Source organism: Micromys minutus, assembly GCF_963924665.1.
Source record: "Micromys minutus genome assembly, chromosome: 18".
Taxonomy (NCBI): domain Eukaryota; kingdom Metazoa; phylum Chordata; class Mammalia; order Rodentia; family Muridae; genus Micromys; species Micromys minutus.
This window is the reverse complement of record NC_137953.1, coordinates 42311707-42330994: the sequence shown is the minus strand read 5'-3', so window position 1 is coordinate 42330994 and position 19288 is coordinate 42311707. Positions and strand designations below refer to the sequence as shown.

Genomic DNA, 19288 nt, shown 5'->3' with positions numbered 1-19288 from the left:
CCCAGGTCCTCTACCAGAGACATAGTATGGCCATGCTGTCCCACGGAAGAACATCAAGAAGCACTCGTAAATGAGGTTACAGTTGCAGCCACAACCCAGAAGACAGAACTTGTGGCTTGAACCTCATTATGCCGGTTGCCTACTAAGGGGAAAAAGCCAAATTCTTTAAGGAACCGAAACAAAATGAACCCAATATGAAAAGTAGGGAGGAATTAATCAAGGCCAAAGCTCAACTATATTTCAAAGAGAGAAACAATCAGGCAAGCCAACGTAACCAACAGACAATTTGCAGGACTGGGGATAAAATAACTCTGCCAAGACTGGCAGAAACTTCAAAAAATACATTGAATTACAAATATCAGAAATAAAAGAGAACTATCCCTACAGACCCCAGAAATAAAAGAGAGAAGGAAAATCTCTTTACAACTTCATAGACATTGATTGTCAACATAGAGGAAATGTACGGATTCCTTGAAAATATCAAACAACTATAAAAAAATCCACCAAGGTAAAGAAAAATAACCTGAATAGTCCTAGAGATTTTAAAATAATTTTATTTACCAGTCAAAGGGTTATTTGTTATTTATATTTTCTGTGTATAACTCTTTGGCTTTACCCATACCATGTGCTTGCCTTATGTCCAGGAAGGTCAGGAGACTGTTGGACCCTCTGGAATTAGAGTCACAGGCAGTTGTGAACCCAGGCCACCTAGAAGAGGATCATGTACTTCCAACTGTTGACTCTCTCCCTCCAGATCATTTAAGCTAAATGCAAAGGTTGGAAGAAAAAAAATCCTAACACCCAAATGGTTTCATTCACTGGCAAAGTCTAACAAACAAATGTCAGAGTCTTTCAGAAAAAAAAAGAAAAAGAAAAAGAAAAAACAAACCTTAATAGATAACACTTCAACAGAAGACATTTACAACTGGGCGTGGAGAGATGCCTCAGCAGTTCAGAAGATTGGCTGCTTTCCAGAGGACCCGGGTTAGAGTCCTAATATCCACATAGTTGCTCACAACCACCTGTAATTCCAATTTCAGGGGATAGGGCACCACCTTCTGGCCTCAGCTGGCACAGGCATGCACCCAAACAAACATCCACACATAAATTAAATGAATAAAGGATCTCCAACAATTAACCCAACAGTGAAAGCAGCATAGTTTCCTAAAGCCAAGAGCAAAGCAAGTGACCACTCATTTAATATCATACTAGAAACCTCAACTGATACACACTGCAAAAGAAATACTGACCTTGTAATAAGATAAGCTGAGCTCTTTCGATTGATGAACTGGAGGATGCTATCAAATTCAAACAAAAAAGGCTTCTTAGGCTGGGCTACAAGTTCTAAGGTCAGTGCATAAGAATCCACACTGCCACTGAAGAGATTAGCAGTTAAAGCTGATGCCTCTGCTGACCACCAGAAGCTATAGGACAAGAGAACTGCAAACATTACCCATAGAAAGGGAAATGGTAAAACCACTTGAAAACAGTTTCCATTTGCTCTCCTACTAAGGAAACCAAACCTACTTGCCATGGGGATCCAACCACCTCATTTCTAAACATTTAACCTAAGGTAGTGGAAACTTTTGTTTATACAAAATCTATTCCTTAATGGTTTGAGCCATGTCAACAGTCACTTTGTACCGGCGACAACCCAGGTATATTTCACTAGGTGAGTGGAAACAGCCACAGGGTAGAAGGCAGCTGAAAAACAAAAACCAACAAATGGTTGTTCCACATGACAACTCAGATTAATGTGAAAGGTATTGTGCTCAGTCAAAAATATCAGCTGAGATGGATTACAGATTGTGTGATTTCATCTTTGTGGAATTCTCAAAGACACAAATCTATGGTGATCAGTGACTGTTAGATGTTGGGTGACGAAAGTACCTAATGACATTCGAAAAGGTCGCAGGGTAGTATTGTAGAAAAAAAATTAGTGACATTAGTGACGTAATCTGTGTTCCGGTGATAGTGATGGTTATATGAATTTACACTTGCTTTACGACTCATGGGACTGCACCAAAAGTAACACTGTTGCTGTATATTAATTTCAAAGATTGGTAAAAACACAATCAATTGTGACGAATATCCAGTAAACAGTTGCTGACACAGAAGTATCACTCAAACCTCTCTATTTGGAGTCTTGTCATACTGGATTGTAATTACAATGTGGTCAGCTCAATTAGGTCTGATGCTGGAGTGTTCATTTCCCAAGGGCAGAAAGGTAGTGATGTCAATGTCTTTAATATTCCAGAGTATCTGATGTTTGAAGTAAGCACTGTTGAAAGTTGAAAATAATGAGTCAAATGTAAACAGGTCACATTATTTCATTTTTTTATGCCGAAAAAGCAAGAAGAAAATGTTACCCAAAGAAAAGTGGCTACTAACCAGTGAAAGATTTCTAGAAAGCCTCATTTTGAAGTTCCGTATGCTTTTTAACAGACGATCAATTGAAGCAACTGGATAAAGAATTTGACACCATTATCAGCAATTTAAGAAATGCAGCATGTGTGTGCCCTTTGATGACTACTTCCCTATGGAGACACTTAATCACATAGAGGTTATTAATTTTAGCTACTCTGTAGAAGATGCACATGTGAATATTCTTGGCTTACTGATGCCTTATTGAGTGAACGGGGAATGAAACAGTCTTGTTTAAAATCCATAAATTTATATGCAGCCATAAAGGACCAAAATATTGCATGATCCTAGTGGCTAGAGAGATGGCTCCGTGGCTAAGAACACCTACTGCTTTTGTAGAGGACAGGACTTTGCTCCCAACACCCACACTGAGGTGGCTTAAAACCACCCAGGACATTCGTTCATCCTCTTCTGGGCTCCACAGGCATCTGCACTCATGTGCACAACTCACCCCAACACATAAAATAATAATTTAAAAATAATAAAAACAAATCTGAACAGAATTCCATAGTGCTGACATTTTGTGTGTGGTTGGATCTCAGTATCACAATTCCTAACACACTATGTCTCACCTTCTTATCACCACACGTATTCTTGCTTTCCACGAAAAAGTCACCAGAAAACTGGAGAAAAGGATGCTTTCAGGGAAAGGGTACTTCAGACCATTTCAACATTGCTTTAGGAGCAGCAGAGAGCCCTCTCCAATGATCCAAAGAGCATCTATTTAAAACAGGTTCTGAGAGAAGAGAAAACCAAAGATCTCAGTTCAGAGTGTCGGATCTGGAAGGTCGGTCGAGAGGGAGCAAAGCAATGTCAACAAGCTAAGCATGCCGGAGCCTTCCAAATAGCATGGGTAAAAAAGGCTAAGTCAGCACTGTTCATGCTGTGAAGGCACCAAATGCGCCTCTGTGCTTGGACGTCTCTCCATCTTCTTGATCTATTTAAGATGAGCCTCCACCCAGGTTCACTAACATATTAAACAGATGCTTCCTTCCTTTACTGGGAGATATGACCATCTATGTGCTGTAATAGTATGCTACAGATATGAAGTATTTTCATGTTAACTACAGTGTTCAAGTAGCCCCGCCTACCGCCTGCTATATTCTATGGACGTGAATAACTTGCTGTAACACACCTACTCCTGGAAAACAAAACCAACAGCCCCACTGAAGACACAGAGCTACACTGTCAACATTCCTGCTAGGGAATGGAGCTCAACCACTCTCACACCCACTTCACAATGACCTTCTCATTTCTTTGATCTCAGTCCACAGAGCCACGAAAAGCTATATCAGATGATTGACAGCCAGTCTCTGAAGACGCGTTTACTGAGGAGCCTACAGAGGGGAGAATTTTACCCTGTAAGCATCAGCGGCTTGGTAATGAAATACCATTACCTGGTTGGGTTTTGATTGTTCAATTATAAGCCCTGCGCTCTACTCGGGTACTAAGGGGTGGTGCTGATCATTAACCCGCAGAATAAATAGAGCATGGTGCTCAACCAGAGGGAAAGTAATGTTCGTCAGCTAACATATATTTCTAATAAATGTGATCTGTGTGCTGAAAACAAGATTGGGCAACTAAACTTTAGGAAGTGCCTTGTAACACCACAAGATTTAAGATTTTACACAGTTGCTCACAGACATATATTTTCCTACTCATTAAGCGCACCAACTAACTATGGCTCAGTTTCACAGTGCTCTGTCAAGGACTGTGAGTAGGTCTAGAACACAAAGATTCATATGGATATGCTAATCATCTCAAGGAGGTCAGGTCCGGAGGGGGACAGACACACATAGCAAGTTCAGACAACGGATACCAAATCAAACTGTCAAAAGTATAACGGACTCATCAACAGTAAACTCCAGTGAGGTGTGACTGATTCTGAAAGCATGAATCAAGGAAGAATTATTTGAAAATGTGCTCACTTTGCTGTGCTTGGAGAAACACTCAAAATCCAGACAGATGGAAGGCCACCTGAGGTTAGAAGCCTGGTTGCCCGAATTTGAATCTCATTCTATGACCTACTGGTCTGTGACCTTGAACATGCATACAGTAGAGAGGGCGCAATTCCCAATGTACTCTATCATCTTGGGAATTATGTAGTCGGTGCAAGGCGCCTGGCACAGTACTTGAAGCATGATAAATATTAGGAAATACAATATGGAGCAAGGAAAGAGAGACGGATCATGTTTAGCGCCAAAAATGCTAAAGAAAAATCCTATTCTCATTTCGTTTATTTATTTTTTTCACCAGAAAATTAAAACACCCTGGAGTACCAGAAAATTAAAACACCCTGGAGTACACTGAGCATGAACCACAAATTGTGCATAATAATAAATTTCTGCTAACTCAGTGAGAGCTCATGGTCATTGCTCATTGTATAACAGCTGTGACTCTGGCACAAAAATGAGTTCCACACACACTGGGGTCATAAGCACTTCCTCAAATATATCTGTAATGGTATTGGTCTAACTGTCCTATTAACACTCTGAAAAACAATGATGCTTAGTGTAGACTGTTACACCAACCATGGGCCTTGAAGTATCTCATAAATAGACAGAAGTTCGAACGCACAGTGTGTGGGGAAATACAAAAAGCCTATTGCTCTCCATTTCCCATTAATAAACATGGGTGTAAGAGCATCTAAGGTTAGGTGGCTCCCTTATCTGAACAGCAGACCTGTGGAGGAAAAGGATGCCGCCAGCAATCTACCCCTGAGGAGAACTTGGGGAACGAGGGTCAAAACAGAACAGCACTGTACTCACATGGTGAAGGAGCCGGGGGGAGCAGACACTCGCCGCAGGTCCGCAGCTTGCACCTGATGGATGCTAGAGGTGGCAGGGAATGAGCAGCGAAGACAGAGTCAGCAGGACAGCGTGGACAAACAAGGAACAAGCCGGGGAGAAAAAGAGAGACACACAGAGTTTAAACAGAAATTAAATGAGCGCATCACCAACAGCAATGAAAGAAAAATAAAGAGGAAATCAAGCTAGCCATGGAAATAATCCAGAGAAGCCGGTGACAGCAAGGAAGCCAACAGGACACATGGAAGCGGCCAGTCCCAGGCAAGCCACATACTGGAGCGCAGAGCCAAAGCAGGAGCGTGGGCTGTGGGCACAGGGTGCGTTGTCAATGGCACCTTTGCTCCAGGACATTGAGGACAACTCAAGGGTGGAGGCACAGGCTTCCACATCAGAGTGGAAAAGCACACTGACCTCCCCAAGAAGAAGGGAGCCCGTTTCATCCTTGCACCTCATCTTTGAGGTTCCATCAGAGAGCCATCTTGAAAAGAGGGACTTGACAACCTTGAGCTTCCTTCAGCTGAACAGCAAAGGTTTTCGGCGAACCCCAGCAGTTGTTTTACAAACTTCCATTTCATCTCTCAGATGCCCTAATGTCAATCACTCTCCAGGTACCAATGTGAGACCATAAACATCTCCCCTTCCATTCTTCTGTGATGAGGACAGTCCACAAACTAGAAAATAGGCACTGCGCGACATAACAAGCTGACCCCCAAACTCACTCTCACCCTGTACCAACCCCCCACTTTTCTTCTCTCATTTAAACATCTCTAAGTGCACAGCAACTGTCCCCAGATTCTCTATCTACTGGGTATATACATTCACACAGAAGGTCACCTGTGAGTTTTTGCTAGTGTTCTGCCCATGTTATCTTCAAAAACTCTCTGATAGAACCAATAGTATGCCTCAGTAGCCCAGGATGATAGAACTCAGTTGACCAATTCAAAGATAGGAAACTAGCACTCTTGCCTTTATACAAAATGACTGTTTTCATAATTGCTAATGAAGTCAAGGGTACTAGCCAGAAGACTACTTTTTACACCAGTTATTTTAAGCTTTTGATCACCTTCAATGGTGCTTCACAATACAGAACATAATGAAGTACATCTGGCGTTATTTATTTATTTATTTTTGGTTAGGATATTAGTAAAAATTATCCTAGACAAAAATCTTTATGACATTTTGTGTGAAAAATATATATTGGACTTTGTAATCTGGGTAGACTCATATGCTCTAATAAGATAAAGTATGCACGCTTGTCAATATCAGTTAGTGAACACATTTTATTTTGTATATACTAATAAAATTAAATTATTTTCTGTAAATATGTTTTCTTTCATAAATATGAACAAAATGGCCTCATGAAGGCCTACTACTTAGTAACTGCTCATGGACACTCCTAATTATTCATGTAATCATATCTAATTGGTTCAACATTTGTTCTACACGTGTAGTAAAACAAGCTGAAAACATACTCTATATGACCTCCATATTCATGAGATTTTATGTAGCTGTTATTCTGTCAGTAGTTTCTAAGAAAAGTAGCAGAAATACAAGTATAATGAAGTGCACATATGAGTCTCCAGCTCAATATGTAATTTTTCAGAGATGATGCCAGGCACAGGGCATCCTGAGTGGAAAAGCCCAGGCCCGCCCCACAGAGCAGAGCAACAGATGAGGGATCCTCTATGCAGGCAGATGATGTAATGGCAATGGCACTAAGAGGTACAATGACTGCTAGAGTCAGCAAGAGGATGGTACTAGATCAAGTGATACAGGAGTTGGCTTCTGCACTCTGAGCAAGGCTGATGGATGAAAGGAGGAAGGGGGAGCCCTGTGAGAAGAAAATTCAGGGGCAAAAGAAGGATGGTGATGGAGAAAGACTAAAGCTCCTCTGGGACAAAGGAGATCAGGATGGAGATGGAAAATACCAAAACCATCTGAGAAGATACGAAACAGAGCCTTTTCATTTGGGGATTTCTAATTGCTATAGTTAAGAAAAAAGGTCATCTTTCTAAAGAGGGTCAGCTGGGCAAACTGGAAAATGTATCAATTGCGAGTGCACATTAGCAGTTTCCTAGTGAACCGGAGAGGTGGTGTGCAGTAAGAGCTGAGTGATGAGCTGAAGATGGTCTCAAGGAAAGTGCCAGTTATCCAGCTAGGTGTGAAAAAGTGGAGGGGGTGAGGTAAATTATGGACAGAGGTGTGAAATGTGCATATGGGTGAGGATGAGATTCAATGGATGAGAAGGAAATACAAGGGCAGCAGAGTTGAGGGTCTGGTTCTTGAGTGTGTCATCTGAGCTTGCCACAAAAATCTGGTTAAGTAAAAACTGTCAGTTACAGTGTTTGAGAGATAGTCTTTAGTTTGGGGGAATAGCTAAAGCTGAAGTCACAGACCTGAGATTCAACATCCCAAAGAAAGAGTAGGTCTGTGAGACACACCAGCATTGGGGGGAAAAGAAGCAGTCATTCTGGGAACCACAGCATTAAAATAATAAGTCTTCCCAGGTAACATGGATGAAAGAAGACCAGTTCCTTACATGAACCAAGCAGCTACCATTCCTATATAGAGAACACACACACAAGTATGCACACATAAACACACATAGCTGTACAACACACACATGTATATACATGCACACACTCAAAGGCCTGTGTCTTTTATATAAAAATTTTATGACACTGGAAAGTAGTTACCCCTCTCTTCTAGGAAGAAAATAATACAGGTGAATTAAGCAAAAGAAACAGTTTTAGTTTATTAAATAAATGGAGAAAGGAAGAAGGTGAGGAAAGCAAGGAAGGGAAGAAAAAGAATAGAAAGAAAAAAAGGAAGCAGAGAAATAAAGGCTTAGCTTGACTTTCAACAGTTCTTTTATCAGTCAAAGGCAGACAACTCTGAGAGAGCTTCAGAAGAACAGAAGGGTAAAAAAAAAGTCTTAAAATCAAGGATGACTTTAAAGTCGAAACTCTACTTGGAAATACAGAGGAAGAAGTTAGATCTATGTGTGTGTGTGTGTGTGTGAGAGAGAGAGAGAGAGAGAGAGAGAGAGAGGGAGGGAGGGAGGGAGGGAGGGAGGGAGGGAGGGAGGGAGGGAGAAGGAGAGAGAGAGAGGTTTTATGATGATGTAGACATAATTAATTATAAAAATGAAGTAAGATTAAGGAGAAAGCCAGGTTTAGTGAACAAGTTGATATAGTAACAGGAGTAACTGGTTTATTCCTTTTTTTAAAAATGCAGGATCAATACTAATTCTTTTTAATATTTCACTGAATAATATTTTTTCAAATTTTATACTTTTCTTCTTTTAAAAATTAATTGTGTGCTCTGATTCCCATTGGATATGGTCTTCTCTGTCACATGAGGCTGATATGTTGAAAACCACTTTCCCAGGTTGAAAGTGTCAGAATTTTATTAGATGAGGCTGCTCTTGGATATCTGCATGAGTGGATGGGAGAAAGGTGTCATCTGCTACACAAGCTATGAGAACAAAGAAAACATTATGTGCACTTATTTTGCATGTAAAGATCACCAAATTAGTCCTAATCAACAGGATTGCATAAGGAAGAAACATTCTTTCTTGGCAGAGCATAAACATTGTTCAAAACTGAACACTTGAAGAGGTTTACTTCTAAGAAAGACATAAATGCATATTCTTCCCTTGAGCGCTAGTAAACACATAGGGCTTTACTCTGTCTTTTCTGCCGATGATCTGCAAATGATGTAGTAACTTTGGCTACTGTACATTCTACTCATTGGTTCTTAGGCTTCTGCCAAACCAGTGTGTCATGACTTGACTAACATATCCAGAAGAAATGTAAAGAACCACGTACAGCTGTTGACATCTCATCTCTTTTAACATATAAACTCAAGTTATGTCTTCAACCTAGAAGAAGGAAAAGGCAGCAAGGACAGAAAGCAAAGGAGCCAAAATTTTTGCCAGCTGCAAAATGTAAATAAAGCAAGAAACTGTCACCTCAGAGTAAATGAACTAAACGGAAGCTGGAGGAAGCAACCAGGCCACTGTTCCAGGAAGTCCAGACTCCAGGAACAGAGGAAGCTGACTTCTTATGCCAGCCTCAAACTGGGAAGCGGATGGCAAAAGCTGAGGTGCTTGGAGATTGCTGTCTGCTGCTCTTCCTGTGCATATGCTGGCACGGAGGGAGGTGACAGGAGCTATGGCACCTGCATCATCGGTTATTCTGGGAATGTGTGCAGATTCTCTCTTTGACTTCATGAACACATGGGAAAGCATGCCCCTTCCTGCAGGCGCTCCCGGGAAGCCAGCCATTCAGTACAATTGGTAACCATGCATAACAGAAAGCAAACAGGAGGTGCACCTTGGAGGCCCCTCACTGTGACAGAAGATGACCTGGGACCCTGAAGTGACCTTAGGCATAGAGGCATGATCTCTAGAAGATTCTCAAAATAATGACCCAAATCTTCTTCTCTCTCCAGCTACGTCTTCAAACCCGAGTACACGATTAAGTCACCAATTTGAGTAAAGTACACTAGAAAACTAATATATGTCCTATATTACCTAATCTTTATTGCCTTACCTTGAATCAGTTTACTAAAACACCTAAATCAAAAACGGAGTGTAGAAAGGAAGGGATGCTGGGTGTTTAAAATTAGACACAGTGAGTTGAATTCAGTATGGATAGTAGTAGATGCTGCCTTAGAAGTCAAAACTGAGTTGATCAGAGGACATGGGACCCTCAAATAGGAAAGGTGGGGAGAGGGACTACTCATTGACAGGCAGAAAAAAAAAGCCTTTAGAAACCAAAGTAAATATTAAAACTGGTTCATCTGAAAAAATATACTCCAAAATGCTTAGCAAAGTAGAATTATCTATCTTACATACAGCAAAGTTTTCCAAAAAGAAGCTTGAATAACTATAAGACAAACTAAGTGAGACTGTATATCTTCCTATGGGACTGATCTAGGGCCTACGGTTCCTTCTTGACTTTTTCACTCCTTTCTAACACAGTGAGGTCCCCAGAGCGTGCACATACTCTGCTATCTGCTCTCCAGTGTGTCCATGTCACCCGGGAAGGCAAGCACACACTCACTCATTGAGCAAAGGCATTGAGGTTCTCCGCTTGCTCTTCTGAACCATGTTGGCCTGATTCCTCAAGGAGATCCGAATCATAGCAGGTGCCAACCTACATGGCTCCCCGTCCACTTGCATGGGAATGGACTTGTAAGTCAGAAGCATCACTTCCCGACACTGGTGCAGCCTTTCTCCATGGCCCCCGACTTGCAGGGCAGCCTGTCCAATAAAAAAGAAGAAGAGACAAAAGTGAGTGCCAACAATTCAGGAAGCCACATACAGATCTACTGCAGATAACCAACAGCCTTTGATAACATTGGTGATACTTATTAGCCAACAAGAACTTGAAGACAACAGAGCTACAAATAAATTCAATATGAAAAGCTTCTGAGGAAGTGTATCATGTATTCCCAGAGATAGCCATTGTCAATTTTACACAATATGAATGTAGATATAGCTGTGTCAGGAAAAAAATAAAGATAAATACGTATTTATGTATATTTCATGTTGGGGTTGCAAGCCATGGAATGCATGCAAAAGTCAGAGGACAACTTGTAGGAGTGGATTTTCTCCTTCCACCATGTAGGTCTCATTGGTAGAATTGTCAGGCTAGGCAGCAAGTTGAGCCATCTTGACAGACATCATGCAAGATTAATTAACACAAAATGTGTGTGTGTGTGTGTGTGAGAGAAAGAGAGAGAGAGAGAAGAGAGAGAGAGAGAGAGAGAGAGAGAGAGAGAGAGAGAGAGAGAGAGAGAGAGATCTATTCCATTAAGTAATTGGTGTCAGCACACTAAAAATAAAAAGGACAGAGCACATAATTTACCAACTTCTAAATTAAATTTACTAATGCTTAAGTGTATAGTAATATCATCAGTTAATTTTTAAACTTGGACAACAGCTTTATTTTTACCTAAAACCTTTTTCCCCCTAATTCTGGTGTGTCTCACACATCTACTCTTTATGGGGGATGATGAATCTCAGGTCTGTGACTTCAGCTTTAGCTATTCCCCCAAACTAAAGACTATCCCTCAAACACTGTAACTGACAGTTTTTCCTTAACCAGGTTTTGTGGAAAGCTCAGATGACACACTTAAGAACCAGACTCTCAACTCTACTGCCCTTGTATTTTCTTCTCATCCATTGAATCTCATCCTCACCCATATGCACATTTCACACCTCTGCCCTTGAAGTTACCTCTCCCCCCTCCACTTTTCCACACCTAGCTGGATAGCTGGAACTTTCCTTGAGACTATCTTCAGCTCATCACTCAACTCTTACTGCACACCACCTCTCCTGTTCACTAGGAAACTGCTAATGTGCCCTCGCAATTGATACATTTTCCAGTTTGCCCAGCTGACCCTCTTTAGAAAGATGACCTTTTTTTCTTAACTATAGCAATTAGAAATCCTCAAATGAAAAGGCTCTGTTTCTTATCTTCTCAGATGGTTTTGGTATTTTCCATCTTCATCCTGATCTCCTTTGTCCCAGAGGAGCTTCAGTCTTTCTCCATCACCATCCTTCTTTTGCCCCTGAATTTTCTTCTCACAGGGCTCCCCCTTCCTCCTTTCATCCACCAGCCTTGCTCAGAGTGCAGAAGCCAACTCCTGTATCACTTGATCTAGTACCATCCTCTTGCTGACTCTAGCAGTCATTGTACCTCTTAGTGCCATTGCCATTACATCATCTGCCTGCATAGAGCATCCCTCACCTATTTGCTTGTCTCTGCTCATGCCGAGAAATCTAATTAACAACACTGACTCCTGCTTTACAACTTTCATGACAAAGCCAATCAACACCCTTTTCAGATTGCCATGTCTCTCTCCAAAGTCCTGTCCCTAATCTTACATCCTGGGTTCCTAATACCACCATCTATAGCCACTCTCATTCTAACACCAGAACTGACAGGGAGGTTGTTTACTTGATGACTGATGAATCTACAGGCATCTGCCTTTCAGTTCCTCTGACATCCTCTCATTAACCTTCTGTGCTTTAACAGCCTCAATGAAACTAGCTCATACAGGTTCCTCTGTCTATCTGACACACAATGCTAGTGAAAAAGGAAGAAATTCTACCTAGATCATTCAAGGAGCCACGACTGGTTAGTTCACAATGTCCCACACAAGGCTCTGCAATCATTCTTTCTCCACAGAGTAACATCATTAAGTCTTATTGCCTTCCCCCCATCAAGAATTAAACTCTGAGCACCAGTGTGTTACAAAGTCCCATTGGATGCTGTTAGTAAGTCTGAATAGCAATCATATCTTCCCAATGAGTTGTCCACATTATTAACTACTTACAGAGAAACTAGTACTACTTGTATTTCCTCTATTATGGATGATTTGTGTTTACTTCCATAATATTTTCCTGGACTAGCATTTTATGTTTCTAGATTGTGTCTATAATTCAATATCATGTTATTAAATACAATCTCATTCCATCTGGAATCATCACTTTATATTTCTCTGCATCGGTCATAGAAATAATGTTTGGTCTGTCATTGTCAAAATAAAATGAAAAATTTTTTAAAGGGAAGTGTGTCTCTCCCCTCCTAGTTATTGCATGAAAGATCTAAAAATTTTACTTATAGTGTGTTTAAAAATTCCCTCCTAATGACAAGATAAAGAATAAACACTAAGTACCCTTCCGCACTGAGAGTATTTGTATGTGTATGTAGGCTGTTTTTATCTCTGTTCTATAGACATGGATTCCAACCAGTACCAACAGAACATAATGACAGAAAAACAAAACAAAATAAAGGGAATAAAAATTCCTGATAGATTTCATATCCTTTAGAAAGACACTAATCTAAGGTTCTATAACAAAATTTAGAAAAAAAATCTCTATGCTTTAAAACCACTTAAAGAAATAATCATAACTTTAAAATCTGTAATATCTTGAAAGTTAGCATAGTGACAGAATCAACAGTATATCCTGAGAAATGGGATAAGACAGATTTGTATGAATCTAGGAAGAAACACATTTCTATTGATATTTTTAACTCTCAAGTTGTTAGTCGTCATCATTTATATTAAACACATTTTGTGTCTTGTAAGGAAAGAACTGAAAAACATAACGTTAAAACAATATGTACTCTATAACAACAAAACACAAGTTTAGATTAAATCCACCAAATCATCTAACGAGTAGATAAACAATGGATCCTGACATACAGAGAAGAAATCATGATCCATAAGGAAAAAAATTAAATTATCTCACAGTAAAGTTTAGTAGCAAACTGGATCCTGCAGAAAGAAATAGGTCATTGAAGATGGAAATGGATCGACAGATATTACTGATCTCAGCAACACAGACAGGAATGTTTCATGTTGTTACACCATCTGTGGTCTCATCTTTGTAATTAGCAAACTCCTTTGCTGAACAAATGGGGAAAGAATCAGAGAGCAGAAAGTACATGAATAAAAGTCAACTTTTAGATTCATTAAAAAAATCAAGGAAACTAAAACAGACTAAACACAAAGAACACCACTGCAGTGTGCAGAGAAAAGCCTGTGCCACCATGACCAAAGGATGCCTGTGTTCTAACTCATCAGAACCATGAAACTTATACACAACAGAAGGGCATTTTCCAATTTAAGTAAACGAAGGTTGAGAAGGAAGAGCAATGCTCTGGGATCCGGGAGTGGGTACAACATAATCACAGGGGAAAAGCAAAGTGATAGGAGAGAGGCGGAGAGGTGACATAAGAACACAGAACAAAGAATGCAGAAAGAGCACAATGCCCCCTTTCTCTACAGTACCTTAGACTTCTTTATAAGAGCATACAAAACAGCATCGTGTCTAAAGCCACTGTTTGTGGGACAGCCTATGTGTTTATGGACTCATCGAGAGGGCGAGTCCCTGCCTCCATACCCACAGGTGACGCCAGCAAGCTCCAATGGTTTGTTCCAATCTAACGGTCACACAGATGGCCTGGTTAAAGTAAGCGGCTCACAAAACAAACCAAAAGTCACAATTATGTAACAAGAACAGGAAGAATTGGGAATGGGTTTGAGAGGGAGAGGGATGAAAAGGAGGTGAGAAAGGTGCAGGTGTGGGGGTGACTACTCCGAAGAGTATATCATCTACCTATGTGAAGTTGGCTAAGAGCAAAACTACTGTAAAGGCAGATTAAACAAGATAGTGTGCACTGACATAAAACAAGTTAATGGAAAGAAATGGAATTCAGAGAAAGATCCTACAGAAGGGGAAAGGTCACTCAGCAATAACACTGGCGATAACAAATGTTTTTGATGATGTAAGAGCTACCTTGTACAATGCACAAAGGTTTTCTTGAGTTAAGAGTCTTACTTAGACTTTAAACTATAAAGTATCAAGGAGACAAGAAAAGACACACACACACACACACACACACACACACACATATGCATGCTTGCATGTGTGTACCCCTAACAGGATCTAAGTCTACTTCATGTGACAAGAGGTCATAAAAGTATTTAAGATAAATCCTAGAGGAAGTGTGGGAAAGAAGTAGCAATACTGAAAGGGGTACAGAGTAGTCAAAATTATGCATTTACAGTGTATGTGTGTATAAAATTCTCAAAGATTAAATCATAAATACAGTAATGCTGAAAATGCATCTTTGTTAAAAGAGACACAAAGAACACACACACATACGCAGACAGGTTATATCTCCAATAAATACATGTGCCAAGAGACGTGCATCTAGAGTATATCTATTCTTCTCTTATAAACTATACCCAACAGCAGTTTTCCCTCCTTCCTCTCCTTCCAGCCCGCTCTCCCATTTCCCCTCTTCCCCAGATCTACTCCTCCTCTATTTCTCTTAAAACTCAATAATTAAAGGTGAGCCAATCGTCAGCATATGGAAAAATAAGTATTTCTTAAAAGACGAAGAGTAATAATAATGATATCTTTATTCTTTCTGGCATTTCTGTTGTTTAATGAGTTGTTAACCATTTGTTGTCAAGTTCAGCTTCAGAAGACACACCTAACTCCTTTATGCATTCCTTGTGTTTCCATTACCACTCTTATTAACCGTAGAGTTTTAAACCTTAATCCGCTCTAACCACTATGCCCATTACTACTGTATCTGTAAATATTAAGTACTTTTATAATTCTTATTAAGAGTTCTAAAAACATTTATGACAGTGAATCAACACTCTACTTCTCCCTAGGGATCTGTCCAAACAACTTGAACTCACTGAGTTTACACATAACATTAATAGAGTTATTCATGACAGTAAACATTAGACACAGAAAAGCATCACAAAAGGAATGGTTATTATTTAGATAGTGATATGCTTAAATAATGAAATAAGGCAGTTGTCATTTGTAGGATGCTTCTGTGATAATGACTGAAGAGTAAGAAAGCCATCATGGTACGGAGAACAATGCTGCTGCCAACCTGAGGTAACTGTGTGCAAAGCTCTGTGTGAATGTCCTGTTGTCGTGTTAGGACAAACCGTGGGAAAGAAGGTATCCATCCGATGACATAAGAAACAAAACCTCTTAGTAAGAATTATAAAACCACTTTCTAAACCTTACGTGTGTGTTCAAACATAAAAACAAAGTCACTGGAAGGAAAAACATCGGAAATCAGAACATGAGAGGTCTCTGTAGGCATTCTGGTGAGATCTGCAACTTTCGCTTCAGCCCTTACATTTACATGTGTTAGAATATTAGCAATTTATTTTCTAAAAAGCAAAAGAGATCACGTTATGCAGAAGTATAAAACCTCGGCCCTGGGAATCTCTCTCTGCTTTACCCACCAAGACTGACCAGCCCTGGCCTTGGCCTTCCTCATCCAGAAATGTAAAAGAACTTACACATTTTAATTTCAATTAACAGAGAGATCAATGTGCTTTCTTCAAAGTTGAAGAGCCAGAATTGCAAATGAGGGTCCCACTTCCTCCATGGGAATCACGCTTTGAACTGTCTTGAAAAGTTTTAAATTACTTAGAAACTGACTCAACATGAAAGGCCCTTCCTGGCCATAATGACAAAAAATTGTGGCAGAAACAAAAACAGATTACAATGCCTGATTATGGGCTCTGTAAAACCCAAGAAGGCAATCAGTACCCAGTGAGAGAGCATCTTAATTAGCAGGAATGCACTGCAACCAGAGGAGTCAATTGAAGACTTCTCTTTGAAGTTTTCAATTACAAGATAAACATTCTAAAAGAAATAGTTCTCTTCCCCCTGTTCCAGTAATTCAATTTGAAAATCTCTTTTCAAGAATCAGTCTGAGCTTCCTCTTCTTCTGGTGTTCTTAAATTATAAGCAATGTACAAAAATATTTATGAGTTTATTGCATAACCTTAAAAATATGTAGCCTTGAACGATTTCAGACATGTCAATTTCTGAGAAAAAAAAAAAATTAGCTGCAAGAAAGCTTGACCTAGTAGTTAAGGTTTTAAATTATATGGAAACCATTGAAGTATGTATTTTAAAAAGAATAATTTTGAGTACTTATACCATTCTGTCTAGACAGTCATCATAAGCCCATGATTTAATTTTACATAATTTACCTTCTTGGAAATACAATCAATAGAATACTCTCAATGAATTGAAAACTGAAGGACTAGACATACACCTTTTTTCATACCAAATGGAAAAAAAAAAACCAATACTTACCATTGCATGAGTGATTGTTAAATGCGTGAGGATATTTAGAAATACTTTGCCAGGGTTAGTTAGAGAGCACATAATGTTCAAAAATACACAGCTCTTATCTGTAAACTTAAACAGCAAAGCAGAGTTTACTTTGTTTTTCTAAGGCAGGATTTTCTACCCTGGAACAAATGCGTTCACTAGAATTGAAATTCTATCATATCTGACAGTATCCCATGTGACTTTGTACAGTTCATGCTGTGCAAAGAGGAAATTATAGTTGTCATGACTTTAGGGTTCCATTCCCTCCTCACCAAATCCCAAACATTAATGTTCTCCCCTCCTCAGTCCAACTAACCATAGGACGGCAGAGACGAGGATTTGACAGACCCTCCAATGCCATCTATCTAGCCTATGGAGATCCCCTGACTTCCAATCACGGATTTTCAGTTGTTCACTTTTAAGTACACGCTGACCTCGTATGCAGATTTCAGAGCTCAGCTCTTGTGCGATGCTCTTACATGTTCTACCTTCTGTAATGGATTCATCCTTTCACCAATTGCCTGCACTAACCTCCCAGAATCCTTTAATTCTCCTGTAATGTTCACAATGGGTGACGACGTCCAAACACCTCTGCGACTCACTAGGCCCTCTCACCATCTTACCTCACCCCCCAGTATACTCACGCTACTGGACATCAATGTCCATTTGATGATTTGTCTAACAAGCCCCAGGGGTAGAGACTCAGGTCACATCAGATTGGAGTCCAGGCATAAGTCTCATCATGCCCCAACCCTCTTGCTACATCACTTCCATTCACAGCTTGGAGGGTTGCTCCTGCCCTTCCTCTCTCCATGACTGCAGTCTTATCACTTGTAGTCACTGAAGCTCTTCGAGGATATGTGCTCTCAGGCTGCTTGCTCTGATAGATCACTATAGTCCTGCCTCCTCTGGGAATATTTGGGGACAGCATTACCTAACAGGCACCCTTGTTTTTGATATTCCTTTCTAGTGTCTCCACATTCTCTCCTGAAATTTATTGTTTGTAATCTTCCCTCCATGCTGGAGCTGTAAATACCCCAAAGACAGGGCTTTCGTTTGCCTCACTCCTTAACTAGTTTTATATAGTAGCCTGTCATTTATGGATGCACCACTTGTGAGCTCGCTATTTATAACTGAAATTAATTAGAAACAAATAGTTTGAAGTATTACTTTAAATTTACAAAACTACTACCAATTACAGGTGACTATTATTATCTACTTTCTGATACTGCTCTATGGCCTCTTATGGTCCAACCTCAGAAGTTGTGAAGTCATACAATAGCACACACACCTCTCTCTCTCTCTTTCTCTCTCTCTCTCTCTCTCTCTCCTCTCTCTCTCTCTCTCTCTCTGTGTGTGTGTGTGTGTGTGTGTGTGTGTGTGTGTGTGAGAGAGAGAGAGAGATAGAGAGACAGAGACAGAAACAGAGAGAGAGACAGAAAGAGAGACAGAGAGAGAGAATACGCACCGGCATGAATGTGTAAATGCACATGGAGCCCAGATACTGGGTGTATTCATCTCTCACTCCCTATATTGTTTTCTGAAACAGAGGCTTTCACTGAACCTATAATTCACTTACTTGAACTAAACAGCTTACAGCAAGGCTCCTGTATCCACTTCCTTTGCACCAGAATTACAGGCACATGTTAGCACATTAAACATTTCACATAAGTACTGGGGATTTGAACTCAGGTCCTCATGTTTATATGTTGAACCTTCCCCCTCCTGAGTCATCTCTCCAGACTCCCACTGTCCTTGACTCATCACAAAGTCACAAGCCTAAGCAGACCCAAGAAGAAGACCACAGACCCAGATTCATGATGGGATACACGTCTAAAAGTTCAAGGCCATTTTAAATGTACTGTCTATCTGAGGTTGACAGGGAACCATCTTCTTAACTTGAAAATAAATAATGACAATAAAATCAACCTCTATGCAAAAGAGCTTGACTAAGTGACCAAATAGAAGTTGAAAAGGAATCTCTCCTTGAAATGTCCCAGTTGATAGACATAGGCCAAAGCTAGTGGTGTCAACATTTTGCAAGACTCAATTATTGTTGGATCCAGTCAATAAACCTCAGCACCCATTAACATTACAGAAGACATTGAACCACATGCTCTCCAATCTTTCTCCAAGAAAAAATAAGGCCACCAAAGCAGATTTGGGGGTCCTACTCCCTGTTCCCTCTGTTTCCTATGTATAGATAAAAAATGTCATCGCCAGCTTCCTGCTCCCATTGAAATGCTAAGCCTTCTGGGACATAATCGACTCTATCACTCAGGATCCATTACACGAAATAAACTCTTTCTTCAAGTTGCTTTTGGTCATGGAATTTCAACACAGTGATAGAAAAGTGTCAAATATACAAGCT

General features: G+C 40.1%; 1 protein-coding gene across 5 annotated transcripts in view; it reads right to left on the bottom strand.

Moving 5' to 3' along the window:
- Positions 1-19288, bottom strand: part of DGKI (diacylglycerol kinase iota) — a gene marked incomplete at both ends in the record, with an annotated part of 420018 nt that overhangs the window by 135420 nt on the left and 265310 nt on the right. For 4 of the 5 annotated variants that reach the window (XM_080932355.1, XM_080932356.1, XM_080932357.1 and 1 more), the window contains one exon: positions 10301-10500. In XM_080932355.1, the coding sequence (XP_080788481.1) occupies positions 10301-10500 (200 nt within the window). Of the gene's footprint in view, positions 1-5192; positions 5256-10300; positions 10501-19288 lie in introns of all 5 variants that reach the window. The other variant, XM_080932354.1, reaches the window with a different exon arrangement.